Source organism: Periophthalmus magnuspinnatus, chromosome 21 (assembly GCF_009829125.3).
Source record: "Periophthalmus magnuspinnatus isolate fPerMag1 chromosome 21, fPerMag1.2.pri, whole genome shotgun sequence".
Taxonomy (NCBI): Eukaryota; Metazoa; Chordata; class Actinopteri; order Gobiiformes; family Gobiidae; genus Periophthalmus; species Periophthalmus magnuspinnatus.
In genome coordinates, this window is record NC_047146.1 from 8,821,189 (window position 1) to 8,840,429 (window position 19,241).

General features: G+C 39.8%; 3 protein-coding genes across 4 annotated transcripts; 2 read left to right on the forward strand and 1 right to left on the reverse strand.

Annotated features, from left to right (window-relative positions):
* Positions 1-292: 292 nt before the first annotated feature.
* Positions 293-4,011, forward strand: ildr1b (immunoglobulin-like domain containing receptor 1b). 2 transcript variants are annotated; one of them, XM_033987037.2, is made up of 8 exons: positions 293-585; positions 1,285-1,455; positions 1,582-1,731; positions 1,844-1,963; positions 2,048-2,194; positions 2,265-2,390; positions 2,505-3,337; positions 3,578-4,011. In XM_033987037.2, exons 1-8 carry the CDS (start codon positions 537-539, stop codon positions 3,617-3,619), a joined length of 1,638 nt encoding a protein of 545 aa, XP_033842928.1. In that variant the 5' UTR covers positions 293-536; the 3' UTR covers positions 3,620-4,011. The 2 variants fall into 2 exon arrangements, with proteins under 2 accessions (XP_033842928.1, XP_055086406.1); XM_055230431.1 differs by having other exon boundaries at positions 353-585; positions 3,583-3,730.
* Positions 4,012-4,736: 725 nt separating this feature from the next.
* Positions 4,737-11,113, forward strand: me3 (malic enzyme 3, NADP(+)-dependent, mitochondrial). Its single transcript, XM_033986917.2, has 15 exons — positions 4,737-4,848; positions 5,281-5,504; positions 7,249-7,382; positions 7,459-7,608; positions 7,763-7,838; positions 7,923-8,084; positions 8,244-8,347; positions 8,482-8,591; positions 8,671-8,768; positions 8,855-8,968; positions 9,041-9,146; positions 9,601-9,743; positions 9,818-9,991; positions 10,075-10,173; positions 10,337-11,113. Exons 2-15 carry the CDS (start codon positions 5,286-5,288, stop codon positions 10,496-10,498), a joined length of 1,851 nt encoding a protein of 616 aa, XP_033842808.1. The 5' UTR covers positions 4,737-4,848; positions 5,281-5,285; the 3' UTR covers positions 10,499-11,113.
* A 3,248-nt stretch (positions 11,114-14,361) lies between these two features.
* nxpe3 (neurexophilin and PC-esterase domain family, member 3) lies at positions 14,362-19,241 on the reverse strand. Its single transcript, XM_033987214.2, has 6 exons — positions 19,202-19,241; positions 18,351-18,519; positions 16,731-17,512; positions 15,307-15,377; positions 15,002-15,223; positions 14,362-14,924 (listed from the first exon to the last, which is right to left on the reverse strand). Exons 2-6 carry the CDS (start codon positions 18,498-18,500, stop codon positions 14,362-14,364), a joined length of 1,788 nt encoding a protein of 595 aa, XP_033843105.1. The 5' UTR covers positions 18,501-18,519; positions 19,202-19,241.

Sequence of the window (19,241 nt, forward strand, 5' to 3'; positions counted from 1 at the left end):
AGCCAGAAGCCTCTCAGAGCAGAGGGGAGATGCAAACATTGCCACAAAGAGTCCAGCAAAAGTCAACAAAAGGGCTCACCCCCCTATATGAAGCGACCTTTACTCACAGAGACTACAGGGATTACAGGGAAAAAGTGTTGAAATTTGCAAAAAAGGGTAAATATCTAGGCCTATACGAGTATTTGACCAAGGATAACAATGATAAAAAACCATAACTTTTCATAGAACAAACAGCCCAGCAGCACGCGCCCTTCTCCTCTTGCTGCACCTGTCTCTGGGCGGGGTCAGTGATGTCACCTGAAGCTGGAGGGGGAAGGGTACGGCACGAGCAACTCTCCCTTCCAGATAGTTTTTTTCTGCGTCTTTGAATTACAACAGTTCAGTGAAAGGGAAAGTATTAACGGAGTGGACAAAGGTTTTGGATGATGCAGTGATGAGTGGAGGTGTACGACGATTGTGTAAAAGTTTCTTGGACTTTGTTGCTCCCACGGGAAAACAGGAGTCGACAGGGAGAGAAGAGAGGCCTGTTTAACGCGATGGGAAATTTGATGCTTTTGGCGCTGCTGCTGCTTCATCTTCCAACAGGTGAGGATTTAACTTATGTAACGTGTGCAGTTGTGTTTTATCTGCAGTTTACTTTTGTCTTTTAGGTGTAGACGTTGCTTGTTTTGAATCCTGATCGAAACCATCTTTAGTTAATTATCAACAAGCGTAAATAGCACAAGGCCGCGTGTATCACGTGACAGCCTCAAGAACAGTTTAGCTGTTGTCATGACTTTATTATACCTTTATTACACTAGGCGTTGTTTTGGGCCCTTATGAAAAACACATAGACTGTATAAAGAATATATACAGTCTATGGTAATACTGACTGTATAAAGAATATATACAGTCTATGGTAATACAGCATATTGAATTTTAGCCTAAATATTTCAGCCAAGTAAAGATAAATAGTCCTTTGCCATCTGTTCTCTTTGTAAATAGTCTATTCTTTCAACATGCATTATGTCTAACTTTCTCCCAACAAGTTCAATGTAGCTATATTTAAATATTACTTTCCATGTTATCTAGGATCTGTTTTATGATCTTATAACAACATACTTTCCCTGTTGTGTGGTTGTGTTGGCAGCTGCTTACTATTATGTTAAAGACTTTAAAACTGTTAACCAGTCAAGTCACATTCTTGTCCCATCCTTAGAAAGCTATTATAGACACACAAGACAGATGATTTCTTTTTGAAGTAGACTCTATTGTATGTGTTTGACGTGTATTTTCTTGTGTTAGATGTCTTGTCCATTCAGGTGAGTGTTCCTCACACAGAGAGGAGCACGACTCTGTTTGCCTCTGTGATTCTCCGCTGTGACTACAGCACCTCTGCAAACCCTCAGGATGTACTGGTGTCCTGGAAGTTCAAGTCCTTCTGCAAAGACCCAGTGCTTGAGTACTACTCCACAGGTTTGTTTGCACAGACCATTACATATTATGCAATACATAACGTACTATGTTTATTTATTATAATATATGTTTGTGATTTAGTAACTAGTCACACAAGATTAACATTGGAACATTTTTTTCTCATAGCGTATCAGGCAGCACTACAGCTTGGTCAGGACCCTTCCAATGACTGCCCAGACCGCCAGCGCACTGTCCGCACTGTGATCCAAAAGAGAGGTTTAAATGAGCCCATTTTAGGGGCAGACTACAGAGAACGAAAAATAACTATACAAAACAGTGAGTGGTGGTATCATTTTATTATCATTCAATTATCATAGCATTATTGTTTGGTTAATCTTTTTTATTAATATAACTGAATATAAAGTCTTAAAACATCTTTGTGTTGCAGAGGCTGACCTAGTAATAACAGAGGTAATGTGGTGGGACAATGGAGTGTACTACTGCACTATTGATGCCGCTGGGGACACAACAGGGGACTCGGATCGTGAAGTCAAACTCATTGTGTATCGTAAGTTGTTTTAAGATTCTGAGCTTCTTTGAAACTTTGAAAAGAAGAAATACTGTAAAATATCAACATATCTGACTTTTTCAGACTGGCTAACAGTGCTGTTCATCATCATTGGGGCGCTCCTGCTGATGATGCTTTTCTGCATCTGCTGCTGCCAGTGTTGCCCTCAGAAGTGCTGCTGTTATGTCCGCTGCCCGTGCTGTCCACAGACCTGCTGCTGTCCTGAAAAAGGTACAAAAGGAGCAGTAATAATTGAAAAATATATACAAATGTATTTGAACAGTTTTAAATCACATTTCAGCGGTAATGCAGCACAGAATGATACGAGATGCACAAAAGGCCATGGTTCCCTGGATGCAAGGCCATCCCATTTATGCTCCTATCAGCTCCAATGCATCCACACAGGGGGTCCCAATATTATACTCAGGTCAGTCACATTGTAGGTTAACTTCATCACACACAATGTGATATTAATGAGCATTAAAATACCTGAGTCAGGTAGACTCACCTTTAAATTTGGATTATTTTCTTTTTATTTTAGGGTCCTACTCAGATTACCCCAAAAAACAGAACCTGGCTATGGCTCCCATGCCGCTTTCACCAATGGCCCTGCAAAACCATGCTCCTCCTCCGCCTCTGGTCAATGGCAGCCTGCAGGGCAGTGTGCAGGGGCCCAGTCAGATGCTGGACTTCCTGGAGAACCAGGTTCGAGGACTGGATGTTTCTTCACTCCCTCAGCATATGGCACCTTTACAGTCCCACCCTCCACCTGGCCCACCGCCTGTCCCCTACACACCAGGACCTCCCAGCATGCTGTCTGCACTGGACGACATGGGTGTGAGAGGAGTGGAGAGGCGGGTAATCACTCTGCCTCCTATTATCCAGCGCAACCCTAGCTTTAACTCTCACAGGGGAGCAGGTGGAGCCGAGCGAGGGCAGCCTGGGCCTAGACTTTCCAGTAAGTCTAGTGGGAGTACTAATCGCTCAAGTGCCCATGGATACAGAGACACCTCTCCACTGCGCCGTGGGATCTTAAGAGACTATAATGAAGACTCAGACTGGGACAACAGGCGCAGCCGAGCTCCACACAGGAGGGACGAGAGAGGGGGGTCCTCTGGGCGGAGGAGTGGTGGATCCAGACCTCGCGCTCGGAGTCGTGATGACCTGATGGAGGCGCTACAGAGCAGAGAGCGGCGGCGAGAGCGAAGTTACTCTCCTCCTCAAAGACACAAAGGGTCCTGGAGCTCAGATGAAGACAACAGCAGCAGGAGGAGGAAGGCCAGCAAAGAGAAGAACTGGCCTGAAAAACCTCCCAGCTACTTCTCCATTGAGATGCAGCCAGGACACAGCAGAAGAAACTATGACCGTCTCTCTGTAAGCACACTAACTTAACATCACTACTGTCTTTTGGTTTGCCTGCTTTCATTATTCTTACTGTGTGTGTCGCATGTCTGTGGTACAAACACTCAGGTTAAGTAGCTTGGCTCTATCATCATTACTGATATTCAATCTTTATTTCTTCTTTCTTTGTTTTCTTCTTTCTCTTTTGCCTGGTTTGGCTGTGGTGAGTTGGTACATCATTGATACTGTCTTTAACTCCTCTTTCTCTTGTAGGATAGAAGCTCCCGTAGCGGCATCAACAGTGTAGTCATCTGAAACATTTCTCTCTTGTTTGTTATTGCATAGATTTCATTTTGTAATAGTTGTTGTTGTTGTTGTTGTTGTTGTATGAGTATTAATGATTAATAATGAAGTTGACTGTATTTTTTGGCATCTAAATGCTATTTTTGTGTTGTTGTTTTTTAATTTCTTTTTGACTATGTAGACTGTATTTTTGTTTTGTTTAGATAAAGTTGAAAATGAAATATAAAAATGTAATCTAAATATCTTTCATTTTGCAACAATTCTGGCTTGTTATTTCTAGTATTTATTTTGTTTTTGTGAAACACAGTCTGTTAGCCTGTGTATCTCTTAATTGACATTTTTTATATTATTCAAAATTGTTTAACTGAAATATTGTGAATGTTTCAATAAACATTTTTTACACCATTTCATTACTTATCTATGACATAATAACTAGCGTACAGATTAAAAAAAAAAAAAAACCTTCACAAAGCCTATCGAACTATCGATTTCTTTCCGCGTTCAATGAAATTCCAGTCTCATTCATTCTCATAATGGATTTTTGGCAGTTTTAACTTTCCCCAGGGCTTTGTATTATGTTGTTTTAAAATTTAAAACAGCACAATAACAGTGGTTTTCCTCCAGAGATGAAGATAAATAAATCTTGCTGGAAAATGGGCATTTTTTTTAGCGTGAAAAAGATTCTGTCACATGTAGTTGTGTCTTTATTTCATCTGGAGATTCAGACAAACTCCATATTTCTGCTGTTTGTAGGAAAAGGAAATCAGAAAAGTATTATATCACAAAGTCGAAAAATGTGTTGGTGCCTAATATGTTGATGGGTAACCTGCTTTGACGCCTTACTTCCAGCAGATGGCGCCACCTCATAAACTACTGATGGCGCATGACCAGCGTATAAATCATTACTGCCAATCAGTGTCAAAACATCAACAATATGGCAACAATCTTAGACTAGCCTACACGTTTACGAAGTCAGAAAGTGTAAAACTCCTTAGATAAAGCGGTCAAAGTCATGGGTCCCAGTGCTGTCGCGGCTGAGGACTGGAGGGATGATGGATGTGCGGGATGGGGGTTGGCTCTCCTCCGGCCCGCCCTGTTTTTGTGTGATTGGCCTGTCTGAAGGAGTAACTGGGAAGTGAAACTGCCAATGTCAAATAACGCCTGGATCAGCTGTCGAACCACCATCCTCTGTAAACATTTTTTCTGAGTGCCTCTAGTGCACTTTTACCCGTTATTTCCAGGTAAGGATAGAATCAAAAAGAGGACGGAGCTTTAGCCGCGGCGCAGTTAGCATTGTGCAGAATATGATGTTCAGTTAGCAGAGCTTGGAGCTGCTAACTGCCTGCTAGCTCTTGTACCATTGTTTGAACACAGCATATCTCAATCATAATATTTGCATTCAAATATTGACATTCTCTTTAGTAGTGTATTGGCTTGCTATTTCGTTATTTTCAGACTATTATTATTACTACTAACACAGTGAGGAGAAAGAGAAAGAGAGAGATGAAAGTGTGCAGCTTTCCTCCTGCTTGTTTACTCGAGATGTCTGCTGTGGAGATGAGTGGCGCGTCTGAAGTTTCCAGTGTGGATCTTTTTTTGAACTGTGTTGACCTGGGCATGGCTCAGATCAGCTGTTTTACTCTGTGTGTGTATGTGTGTGTGTGTGTTTGCAGGCACCATGAACTCCTTCACGTGTCCAGCCAGAGCTGCCCTGTCGCTGTGTCGTCGTCCTGCGGGGGGCTTGAAGGTGTTTGGGGGGTCTTCATGTTCCTCTATTGGACTTGACAAAGCCTGTGTTCAGGCTGTGAGGGTGTGTCACTCTGGGACCAACCGAAATGGCATTGTATTCACTAAGAAGAGGGGCTATGACATCACAAGAAATCCTCACCTGAACAAGGTGGGTCTAGTTTACCATTCTTCCCACAGTGTGCAGAGAATGCATATTTTTATTCTCCTGCTGTTCTTAAACTGTGCATTACAACACTGGAATTTCCTTATTGTGGGACAAATAGAGGTTCTCTTATCTTATCTTGGTCTAAAGCAGTAGACTACCATCATCATTTCACACATATGAAACATGCTTTCATTCGAGACCAAAGGTATCTCCATTTCATCACTCATATGGAATACAGAAGTCCCAGAATGAACTTCAATATGTGTTTACTGTCATTAGTCAAAACAATGGCCCACATTCCCACTACACCACTCTACGCACAAGGCTGAGATGAAGCATAGTGTATCTGTTTACATATGTATCACTCTACATATGAGTATCACTCCGAACTCCTGAACAGAAGACAACAGTCTCCATTGTGTCTTTGCATTTTAGATGTGAAGTCAGTTAAAATATCTGCTTCATTTTCAGACAATGACCCATACATAGGTGATTGGCTTGTGAATTTGTTTGAGTGTCTTGGAATTTGAGCTTCTTTTTATCACAAACCTCATGACGTATATGGAAGTCAAAATTATGAAATACAGTTTATGTAGTCATTATAGGGCCTGACTGGTCAGTCCTACAGTCACTAAATAAAAATCATACCAATACCAGTACATACTGACTTAGGGTAAAGTGATGAGATTTAATATTGTCCAGTCTGGGTTGTCCGTCAAGAGATTAAACATATGATTTATGTTTATCCTAAATCTGCTAATAGTTTTAGATATAATAGCTATCTTGACCGACTTTCTAACATTGCCATTATTTCACATTTAATGCTGAATATGGATTTTGTGTTGAGAGTTTGAAAGAATGCACATGACAGCTCTTCTAATAAAGTTGCCCTGTCATCAATCTCTGGCTCAGGAAATCTTTTCAGGAAAACTTCAGATAAAACTGACTGAGAGCACACAGAAAGTGCATTTGCTCTTTACTATGTGCAATTGCACTTGAAGAAATTATGTTTTATCAATGTATCTTTATATATTTGCTGGGTTATTATTGTTTAATTTTAATGTCATTATGCCAATATTAATCATAAGTATAGTCTATAATTAAAAACTGCTATCCTAGGCTGTACTGTCAAAATATTTGTAATTGTCTATCTATCCTATCAGGATATTTCTAGGCCTACTGTCAGAAAATCTGTAAAAAGCTTCATTCCAACACTTAAGTGTGAAGAGGATACTGCGTGTGACTGCACATTTCTCTTATCAAATTTGTAGTAAAACATAAGTTATATCAGTATTTTAAAAAAAACAAGTCCATCTCTAGTGACAATATACTATAGTGTATTTTCCATTGTTCATTTTGTCAGTTTTACTTTGGAACAAAGGGAGTGGTGTAGTATTTATGAAGAGGCCTGAGGAGGGGAGTGAGTTGACGCTGCCTCACCATTGGATAGAATAAATAGATGAAACAACTCGATCTTTGGGATGGCAGCCAGCAGCCACAGATGTTGCTCACAAGAACCAGAGGAAGCTAATCGACACAAGGGACTACATAGCATAGGGAAAATAAGACTTACTTAATTCAAATGTAGAATTATGTTGAGAAAAATACCCTGTTAAGTTTTTCCACTGAAAACAAGTCACATGACCTACCAATGAGTCATATAATCAGTGTGGTTTCTTATTTAGGCCACACATGGTAAACTGTAGTTACTGCCCTTATGCTATAATTGTCTGTCCTTACTTCACAGGGTATGGCTTTCACACTGGAAGAGCGTATGCAGTTGGGCATCCATGGCTTGCTGCCTCCCTGCTTTCTGTCTCAGGATGTTCAGGTCCTACGTGTCATGAAGAGCTATGAACTGCGCTCAAATCCACTCGACAAGTAATAAAACACTCTTAATAGTTTATAACCTTCAATTATGCAAATAAACATTATATATTGATTATATTTTTCCCAGGTACATTTTGCTCATGACATTACAGGACAGAAATGAGAAGCTGTTCTATCGCTTGTTGACTTCTGACATAGAGGAATTCATGCCCATTGTTTACACTCCTACAGTTGGCCTGGCCTGCCAGCAATATGGACTTGCCTTTAGGAGGCCGCGGTAAGGCCTGAGGTCTACGCATTTGTAACCAAATGTTTGCAAAAAATCATCAATTATTAATTATAATTTTACAAAATACTTTCAGCTTTTCCTTAACTAGTTTTGATATTGAATTTTCCAAATATTGATGACTTGGCTTTATCTTCATTTATAGAGGGCTCTTCATCACTATCCATGATAAAGGGCACATTGCTACTATGCTCAATTCCTGGCCTGAAGAAAACATAAAGGTAGTTCTTCTACTTATTGTGATATGAATATTAAATAGAACTATAGTGCCCCTGATGATATGTATTATGATTATATCTTTCTAGGCCATTGTAGTGACAGACGGCGAGCGTATCCTGGGTCTGGGGGACTTGGGCAGTTATGGTATGGGCATCCCTGTGGGTAAACTGGCTCTGTACACTGCCTGTGGAGGGGTAGCACCTCAGCAGTGCCTCCCTGTACTCCTGGACGTTGGCACCGACAACCAGGTTAATATCATTTCAGAGCTGCCAACTACACAATATAATTTTATGACTTGTTACAGTAGAGCCATTATCTTCTGCTACGTGAGAGGAGCAGATCGCTGCATGGAGGCGCAGTACAGTACATTGCTGATACAGTTTCTTTCTGTTTTCTTTGGCACTTAGACACTTCTCAATGACCCTTTGTACATTGGACTAAAACACAAGAGAATCAGAGGCAAAGAGTATGATGAGTTGATTGAAGAGTTCATGCAGGCTGTGACAGATAAGTACGTGCATCCTATAACATACTATCAAACACCAATGCTATTCAACCAATGTATACATTTACTGACCATAAATATATGTATAATCAAAATTCACTCTGTCAACAAAAATGTTCTGCCTTTGGTCATTTGGTCAGATATGGAATGAACTGTCTAATTCAGTTTGAAGATTTTGCCAATAGCAATGCCTTTCGCATCCTCAACAAATACAGGAATCGATACTGTACCTTCAATGATGATATTCAAGGTGCTTAATAAGATTTAATCCTTACATCAGAACCTTAATCACCTCCATATGGACCGATTTACAGTTTAATTTCGTTTAGGCACTGCCTCAGTGGCTGTGGCCGGAGTTCTGGCTGCACTAAGGATTACAAAAAACAAACTTTTAGACCACACGTTTGTGTTCCAAGGAGCAGGGGAGGTGAGGAGACATAATCTTTCTTAAAGATTTTGCTGTTGCATCTTGTCCCTCAACAATAAGCTTGTACTGCTCTAAATATTACACAGGCTGCTATGGGCATTGCCCACCTGCTCATCATGGCCATGTCTAAAGAGGGAGTGAGCAGAAAAGAGGCTGCCAAGAGAATATGGATGGTGGACTCCAAAGGTCTTATTGTTAAGGTATGCAGTGATTTATATTATCATTCTCCAATGAAATAGAGACCAATCTGGTATTGTTTCATACAAAAACAGGGTAGAGGTAACCTTAACCATGAAAAGGAGGAGTTTGCCCATGACCATCCACACCTGAAGACTCTAGAGGAGGTGGTAGAGACCATCAAACCCACCGCCATCATAGGTTTGTGACTGCATGTGATATAGTTAAGCAGGTGTTGCATTGGAGAGCGTAAAAAGTACATTTGTTAAAAGTATATATATGTTCTTGTTCAGTGGCGGAAAAAACAACGAAACCTTTAAAGGTGATATCTTTACTGTTATCCTTTTGGAGGGAAATAACCTTTTATAATTTAATTATTTTTTCAATTGAACTAATTCCTCTCATACATTAGTCAACAAAACTGTCAGTAATTACATTTGTACGATTGAGCATAAATTCTAGTTTTGTGTTTTAACATAAACTATTTGAATCAAATATTTTCTAATGACGTCTTGGTTAGATTAGACATTTTCACACATTAAACACAATAATATCAAATCCAGATCATTTTAATATAACCGATCATTGATATATTATGGCATGTGACTTCAAGCAATAATTGTTTTTATTTTTTCATTATTTTTTGTTATTGCAGGTGTTGCAGCAATTGCAGGAGCATTCACTGAGAAGATTATCAAAGACATGGGATCTTTCAATGAAAGGCCAATCATCTTTGCTCTGAGTAATCCCACCAGCAAAGCAGAGTGCACAGCTGAACAGTGCTACACACTCACAGAGGTACACGTGCACAGAAGAGTGCATTGTAGAGGTAAAATTTTAACTTGACCTAACCTCCTCTTCTCTGTGTTTAGGGTCGGGGCATTTTTGCCAGTGGAAGTCCTTTTAATAAGGTGACTCTAGCAGATGGACGCACCTTCTACCCTGGTCAGGGCAACAATGCATATGTCTTTCCGGGAGTTGCTCTGGGTGTTATCGCCTGCGGGGTGCGCCACATAAGTGAGGACATCTTCCTCACAACAGCAGAGGTTCATAAATGCTTTGTTTAAATGGTCAGTGGTCAAGGTAGTGTCATGTAGCCCATCATTTGTATCTTTTCTTCTACATGCAGGCCATCGCTGACATGGTGACAGAGGAGAATCTAGCTGAAGGCCGATTGTATCCACCTTTGAAGACCATCAGAGAGGTTTCTTTTAAGATTGCAGTTCAGGTAAATAATCAAGAACCTCCAGTTCCACGGCAAATACAACAGTGATAGAACAATTTACTACCAGGATCCTTTTCCTTCTAGCCATAGATTTAAATGTTTTCCCTGTTCCTATTTTTTCTGTTTGATTTTTGTAGTTTGTTAATGCTTTTGTCTTCGCCCACAGCTCGTAAACTATGCATACCAACACAACATGGCGTCCATGTACCCTGAGCCTAAGGACAAGGAGGCGTTTGTGTTGTCCCACATCTACAGTCCTGATTATGACTCCTTCACCCTGGACACATACTCCTGGCCTGAGGAGGCCATGAAGGTCCAGGATGTCTGATTCTTGCACCTTATTGTTTATTATGTTTTTTATTATTGTCATTGTGTTTCTCCTACAGAAAGGATACATAAGAATTTGTTGAAGGTTTAGGTCTGGAATCCTTTTGTTTTACTTCTTTGTATGATTTTTAAGTAACTGCATATCAAATTATTGTATGAATCTCATTCTTCTAGACCAATAATTATGAGATGGGAGAGTCAAAGTATGGTTCTCTGTAGTCTATTTTCCAAAGAGATTTACAGCTATTACAGTGCCTCTTTAACAGTAACCAAGACATCACTGCCCCCAGTCATTTTTAAGTAAAAATTGCACTTCCTTTATTATTAATTTAATATGGCAACTGGACTGAAACACTCCAGGAAATATCTGACTTGACCCTGTATGCTGTTTACTCCAATGCTTAATGCTACTGTATTGTGCGCCTTTATTTGGTGTGGCCATGAAGAGGGTTTGTGCACTGTTCGCTGGACCCAATGCTGTTTGTCATGTTTAGCCATGTTATGGATGCATAAAATGAACTATGTAAAAAACTACAGTATAGTTATATTGACGTTTTTCATATAAAATTTACTTTCGAAGGGAACACACGGCTTTTGAATAAAGATCTTAAAATACAACTGTTGAACTTTAATTATAGGAAAGAAAATAGTATAGTAAAATAGAAAATAGTAAAATGGTAATAGTAAATGTTGAATGAGTCATACTGCCCTCGTTTGGCTTTCCTGTGAAGTGCATCTTCTGGTGTACAGTAATTGCTCGTCTATCCATCTCTCTCTCTCTCTCTCTCTCTCTCTCTCTCTCTCTCTCTATATATATATATATATATATATATATATATATATATATATATATGCGCTTGGCTCTTGACATGTTTACTCACATGAGCTTTCACCTGCTGAAAGTGTAAAATGTATATTTATTTTTTTTACACAAATCTAACAGCTTCTTTCAAAGCGATAGTTTGATACATAGAAATAAATAGCTTTTGATAAAAAGTACATAACGTTTATCTTTTACGAGTGAGTCTAGGGCGGGAGCAAGTTACTAAAAGATATAAAACCCGGGCGTAGGACAAACACAGGTAAATCCACTCACCAGCTGCTGAGAAGACATTTTCTTCCTTGAATCTTACCAAACCAGTTTGATGATGTAACGCGCTAGGGGGCGGCAGGGAGCCAAAGTGTGTGAATAAACAGTTCAAAATGATTTGAGCTTAAGTATTATTATTTGTATATTAGAGAAATATAGAATAATAATTAATAGGCTATGTTATAAAGGTATAATCTTTACACATTTATAATTTATATGCATATGCTTAATAAATAAACTATTTTTGTTCAAAGAGTTCAGTTCATGATTAAGTTTAAGTAATTGTGTGTTTGTATTTTATTTTATTAATAGTCTCTCATACAGGCATGTAAATATACACATACATTTTCATTTCAAGCTGAGCAGGTTTCTATAAACAAAAATATAAAAATACAAAATAACAGAAAACCAAAGAACACTTAAGGTAGGAGTGGGGTTAAAGAGAGAGCTTAAATACAGCCATAGAGTCTTCTTTGTCTTAGAAAGATATCAAAGAACCCTCAGGGAGACCATTCATTCAAGTAAACATTAAAGAAGGGTTGTGTGTTTGTAATCCAACAGTTCCAAAGTTCTGAGTTAATGAATGAAAAGGGTGTGACAGTTCTACCCACAGAAGTATAATAAAATCATATTCATATTATCCCAGGCTCGCCTCACTCGGCACCTGGTTCAGCTGCAACTCCTGTGTCGGACCAATTCAGCTGCGGTGTTCTTGTATTTTTTACTATACAAACCGGCCACCACTGCACCGCATGCAGTCTGAACAGAATTACCTTTAAGCCCAATAATAAATAATTGCTGCTATTAAATAAACATCAATAAATAAATGCCATATTTCAAAACTATATACACAATAAGCAATAAGCATTTGGTCATCAGTAATAAACTCTAAATTGACAGTATAAATAAATATTCAAGTAGTTTTGTTGCACAACAGATAGGGATGAGTCAATTGGGCTTTGAGAGTAAAAAGTTACAAAAAGTGCAATTAACGTCCAAAGTGGCATAAATCAAATTATTATTTCAATAAGCGGAAAACCTCGGAAACCTTAGGACAGGCCATTTCCTGTGGTCCAGAATGCGACTGGTGCATTCACACTGGCCCACGTGCACCGCTCTTTTTGTTTTTGTATGCCATGTTAACATTAGCTTGGCAACATTTTGCATGAGTGTTTCCACAGATTCATAGATCACTAATAACTTTAATTCAATCTCAATTTTCGATGTATTTCTGTAAAGCCCAAAATCACAACAGCAGTTGCCTCTTAGGGCTGAACATGATAATTGATTTAACCCACAGAAAGTTAAAATATCTAACATGAAACAGACCTGTGAATCACAGTAAATTAATCAACAGAAAACAAACACATGGATAACTGTCCCAGAGCATCCCGTCCTTATGGGCTCGACACACGGGGAGCGACTAACGACAGCGACTAACGACAGCGTGCAGCGACAGCGACTAACGACAGCGTGCAGCGACAGCGACTAACGACAGCGTGCAGCGACAGCGACTAACGACAGCGTGCAGCGACAGCGTGCAGCGACACTCATCGCAGAGGCTTTAAAATCGAGCACACGGGAAGCGACAAACTGCAGTGACGAGCGGCAGCTTGTGACGTCACGCCCTGTTCCAGAGCAGATCGCGAGCCTCCTACTCGTCTGATTGGCTGTTTATTTGGAGGGAATTTTGAGGTTAATAGCGGTAGATGGGGAAAAAGAGGCTAAAATGAAATCTCGTAAAGTTTTGCTTCATTTGACTAAAATATTACAATTGGTTGCAATCTACAAAACTAAAAAAAAGCGATCCTGGGTCCACCCTATTCTGCAGCTAATTCTGTTTGTTCTATTTAATCCTTAAATAAATATATATATTTTTTAATGTTGAATCAGTCTTTAATACATTTGGTTATTAGCCTCCATAAATTTATCTGAATTAACAAATTTGCGTATGTTATCTTACCACTCATATTCACCCTGGCACCAACGAGTTCTCAGGCAGATGCTTTTTTTGATATATCTCAGTAGTCTCTTTGAGATATGTCAAAAAGAATTGGGAAATCCGACACCGTGAGTATAATTTTCTCCCCCATGATGTTTCTGAAGTGGACAGTGCATTGGCTCGTCAATCAAACTCTCGCTGATTGGCTGTTGTGCAGCGACAGCGATAAAAGTAGAACATTTTTCAACTTTCATTAGTCGCGTCGCAGGCCCGCATGTGCACGTCGACATGCACGAGCGCGAGGTTTTCACGTGCACGACTTTCGCTTGTCGCGGAGGTGAGAGGCACGAGCGATTTACGCAGTGACGCACAGAGACCATGGAAAATAAATGGAGAGCGAGCGACGTCGCTCCCCGTGTGTCGAGCCCATTAGACTTAGCCCTTCTCGGCAAAGAAAAAATAAAAATAAAACAATTAAAGTAGCATCCTGACTCGCCGCTGAACAGATAGTGATAGGGATTGAGGGTGAATACAGCCACTGTTCTGATCAAGTTTACCTGACAGATTCTATTAAGTTTCCATGACAAACACGCCAGCCAGAGTGAGAGCAGCACCGGAGGAGAGGAGTCCGAGGAAGTTTGACAAGTGACAAGCTATCCCGGCACCATAAAGCTGTAAACGGCAGTGGGACCACTTGACGTGGGTTACAATCAATACCAATATCAATAAAACTCTTTCAGAACATTTTAGAATTTTCAGCATAAATAGTTGTACGTTTTATGTGAAAACAGTACTTAAAAAGGTTTTACAGGAAAATAGCACTGCATGACATCTACTTCGTATGGCTTTTCTTTTCAGGGCAGATGTAGGACAAAAGCATGTCGATCATGTTTTTCACAATAGCTGGAGGCGGGTGGAGTGCGTGAGGGAGTTGGTGGGCCTGTGTCATCTGCCAGGCATCAATCATGTGCACATTCAGTCCCTTAAACATGGCTCTCAGCACTTGGTCCAGTTGCAGAGAGTACCAGTCACTGTTGTACAGACTCACTTCCTGATCCAGTGCTTGAAGGTTAGCAGTTCGGACCACCACCATCGTTCCAGGGGCCCGGTCCATAAGTCTCAGCACAGCCCTGCGAATGTGACGCAGCCGTCTGATGTAGACCTCCACAGGGAAGGTGCTAAAGTGAGCCCAGATACTCAGGGCTACCACTGTGTTGGGGCCCCCCGAGAGCCCGTCCAGCTCATTGGAAATGTAACGTAACTCACTGGACAACACCGTGGAGAAGCGGATTGGGGGGCCGTGGGACCGGTACTTCAGCAGAATGTTATGGCCACTGTCCACTGCCATGAAAGGTCCTACATTCTTAGGACTGTGTAGGTTGAACTCCTTTAAATCTAAACAACATCAAATGGATCAAAATCTAAATAATAAGTTTTACATTATCAAAACTTAAAATTAGTAATGATGTTACCTGGTAATAAAGCAATTAGGTATTCAAACCACTGCCGAACTGTAGAGTCCCCGTACATGTAGATCATTTTGTTTGTCAGACATTGAGTGGTGATATCAGAATTACTGAACTGTCGCATTTTAAACCCGTTTAGTGGCTTCCAGGAGTTGTCATAGTAATAACCAGAAGGGGCGATTTTTGTTGGCTCTGGATTTAGAGTGGCACTTTTGACCGCAATTTTGTCTGTGAAAAAAAAATAAAAATAGTTAAAAAAAAGGATGTGAAAGTACACAGACGTAAATTTGGACATGAAACTGCTGCTTTACCTTTGAGTGGAGGCAGGACATTGATTCTGTCTGGGCCAGAGGCATGAATGTGTACTTTAAGATTAACACCACTAAAACAGAAGTATTAAACATTAATTAATCTCTAAGAATCTGTAAAATGTAGATAAATGTCATATCCGTTTTTTGGGAGGTTGTTTGACTTCAATGACCATAGCAACAAATTGCCTACTTCCTCTCTCCCAAACTACTAATATATCCTCACTATTCAGATTCAGACTGAGCAATTTTCACAATTTAAAAGATATAGTATTATGTATGTATAAATTGTTAATTGCTACCACTCAAATGTATCTGAAAACATTAACATCAGTTATATCTCTCTACATTTTCATCACCTAATTTTTCTCCAGACAATTTATGGCTTTATAATCCTTAAAACACCTTTGTTTCCTACACTCACCTGGACCTATCTATTCCACTGTTTACATGGTGCTGTATACTAAACTATAAACTTTAAACGGTCCTATATTACACAAAATTGACTCTTGTAAGTTTTAAGCCGTGTTACAATGTTGTTACCTCCATAGATACATATCTGGTGTTGTGTTTTTTTCAATCACACATGTTTGAGTAACCCTTTATTGTTAGTCTGGCTACATCTCCAAAGCTCAAAATGCTGTGTTACACTTTGTGATGTCATGAAGCTGTACCTTTCAAGTTAACAGCTACCTTTGACCTTTAGTTAAGTAGAAATAATCAATTCCAGAGCTGAAATCATGCAAATGATTCTAGTAAAGGTGTATGGAGTCTAAAAAGTGGACCACTTCCTGTGTTACCGCACATCATAAAATGGAACAGTGAAAGTGTGTTGTGTGTGAGAGAAGACCTCAGCCTAAATATGCAGGGATTGTGTGTTAAACATGAGTGAATTTTACAAAACAGTCCTCATATTATTGGTTGTCTATGCCACAATGCAAATTTTTAGAGGAAGAATAACAGCATACAAGAACAGCAGCAATGCAAATATATTATATATATTCATTTTTTTAAGTTTAGAATGTTTAGAATATTTGATTTTAATTTTCTTCCTGCTCCTGTCAGCAGCTCTTCACATGAGACACATTTTTCCAAGAGGCACAATTGTTGTTTCTCATTTTGTTTTTACATTCAGGACAAATGTTGCTGTGTTCAGGGTCTTAATAAATAGTTTTTGTAAATCATTATTCAAATGTTTTATCAAAATGATTAAAATGTCCACATATGAGGACATTTGATTTACATATTTTTTCTCAGAAACTACATAATGTAAAATGATAATTCTTTGTATTTAGACTCATCAGGTCCCAGTCAGCCCAAATAACAAAGAGAAATGAATAAAGCATCTCATGCAAGAGCTCGGGTCTCAGGAGGTTAAACCAAAGAAGAAAGAAAACAGTGTAAGATGGGCTATAAAGTTTACAAACCTCTGGAAGAGCAGTGCCTCATTATTGGTGACGAGATGTTTTAGGTAGCCTCCCTTGGCGTGGTTGACCCGGGTGTCACAGTTGAGCATCTTGGGCTTGTAGCAGAACCAGGGCTCTCCGGTGTGCAGGTCGGTGAAGTTACATAGGGGCTGCTGATCAGGGGGCAGGCACAAGTTGCACACAGTCGTCTCAGACAGAAACCCCAGGCGAAATAAGCTTTTAAAAAACACTCTATCCGAACGTTCTTCTCTTAGGCGCTGCAGCACAGCAACGGCCTCACTCGGGTGTACTAACGTTACCTCAACCTGAGCAGAGCCAGTCCAGAGGAGCGGGAACAGGGCTGAATAGAAACCGTTCTTGTGGTCCATCACTGTCCCTGTTACCCCTGCTCCAAGCTCCGAAGAGTGAAGCCTAGCCAAAATAAAATCTCCCCCATAGTGTTTGGGTCGCCCCTGGAAGTCATGTACTTGAACCAGGGCCTCCAGTTGGTCCCCCAAATGCCATTCCCGTCCCACTTTAGGAGGCAGTATGGCAAAGAAGCTGTGCACCGGGTCAGTAGTGAGCCGCAGAGAAAAGGGCGCAGGCTGGTGGGAGTGCTCGGGCCAGGAGATAGAGTTCAGAAGGTAGTGCTCCTCCAGCTCATCCTCAGGGGACGGTCTCTGCCCCAGGTGGGAGCAGAAGGTGCGGTTGTGGTAGAACTTGGGCAGCGATGCCGGGTTGAAAGCCGTTTGAATTCGGCTCTGCAGCTGATAGAGAGCCGAGATAGTGTGGCAGTTCCAATTCTAAAACAAGAAAGGTTTCATCTGTCAGTGTACCTAATTAGATAAATAAAATATAAATATATTTTCAGATGATTGGGACACACAGCAAGAATTATGACTATGTTGAAGGCATCGGCTAGTTTCATAACATACATTATATTATTTCAATATACTTATCCAGCCTACTTATCCAAATCTGCATATTAACAATAAATTTACCTGCCCTTCATTTAATAAAAACACCACAGACCTGTTTGCATGCAACATAATTTAAAACACAGCCGTTCCTATGCAGGGTATATGTGATGGAAATGTCTGTCTATCATGTTATAAGAGAATATATTCTTATCATACATCTGTGTAAATGCGTTTGATCTGTGTCAGTCTGTCAGAGACCCAGACCAGACATTAACATGTGTAAAGGCTCTTTCACATCCTCCTTGAAAAAATGGCTTGGCTGAGCAGTGGAACGTCTTTACTCCTACAACTTTTTGTCCAGTTGACAGATTTTATATTTTCTTTTATTATCCTCCAGGAAACCCTTTGTTGTTTTATCTCTCATATGACTGAACAGATGTGACCTTGCTTTTATAATATACAATGTTTGTCATTCTGGTATAAATACTCAAGAGCTCAGATGCTCTGGGGGTAAGAGACTAGGGGGAGATTCATCAAAGATAGCAATATATTTATGGAAATATGAATAGATTGTTCCCATGGATAACACTACAAACTGAGCACACACAGCAACTGCCAATAGTGCAATCATTTTTTAACTTCAAACTGTTACGCAATAAAACAATAAAGAACTTGTTTTTACTAATCTAATATCTTATACATAAACTCTGTTACAACTCACCTCGACAGTATGAATGTTACCGAGTAGAAAGATTAAACCAGACAGAGCTAGGAACAGGAAAATTAGTGCGTATTTGGACAGATTTCGACACATGGTGACTTCCCTTTGGTCATGATTGTGCCCCATTGGAGCCAATGTCTCCGTGTCCATTAGTAACCAGGGCAGAACACTGAAATCACACATACACACATATATTTACATTATACTACCAATATACTACCAATACCATGACATGTAAGCAAGCCTAAAGCAATTAATGAACAGAAAATAAATCTTAATTGTATACTTATTCAATATTCCAAAAAAAAGAGCTCCATTGGGTTTCTAGCATTGTTACTTTAAGTTTAAAAGAAATTAATGAAATGAAATGTAAGGTAAGGAGGAAAGAGGTGTGCCATTATTTCCTTTTCTTTTGCTCTTTTGCTGTGTCAAACCGTTCAATAGCTCATGAATCATTTCCTACAACTAAATTATGAGCTCTAGTCTAAGAAAAAGGAAAACTAGTCCATATAAATACTAATCTTTCAGTTTGTGGTAGACTATAGCCAGTTAGCTTAGCCTACTAACTGTTCTTGAGCCCCCCAGTGTTGAGAGACCAGGGAATTTGATTTATCCACCTTCAGCTGTGATGTGCCAGTGCTTGTATTATAATATCAATAGAAATTCAACAAATTTACACTGAAAAGAGCTCATTGAGATCTGAAAATATCCCACATCCTGCCATTATCTGCATGACTCGGAAGGATGATGCTTTGCTGTTATAAGCGTCGTGGGAACTGAAGTGTGGGGGCGGTCGCTCACATCATATATATGGAAAAAAGCCTTACACTAGATAAATAATGTCTACTTACCCCTGTTACATTGAGACAGAAGTGTAACACAAGCTCCTAG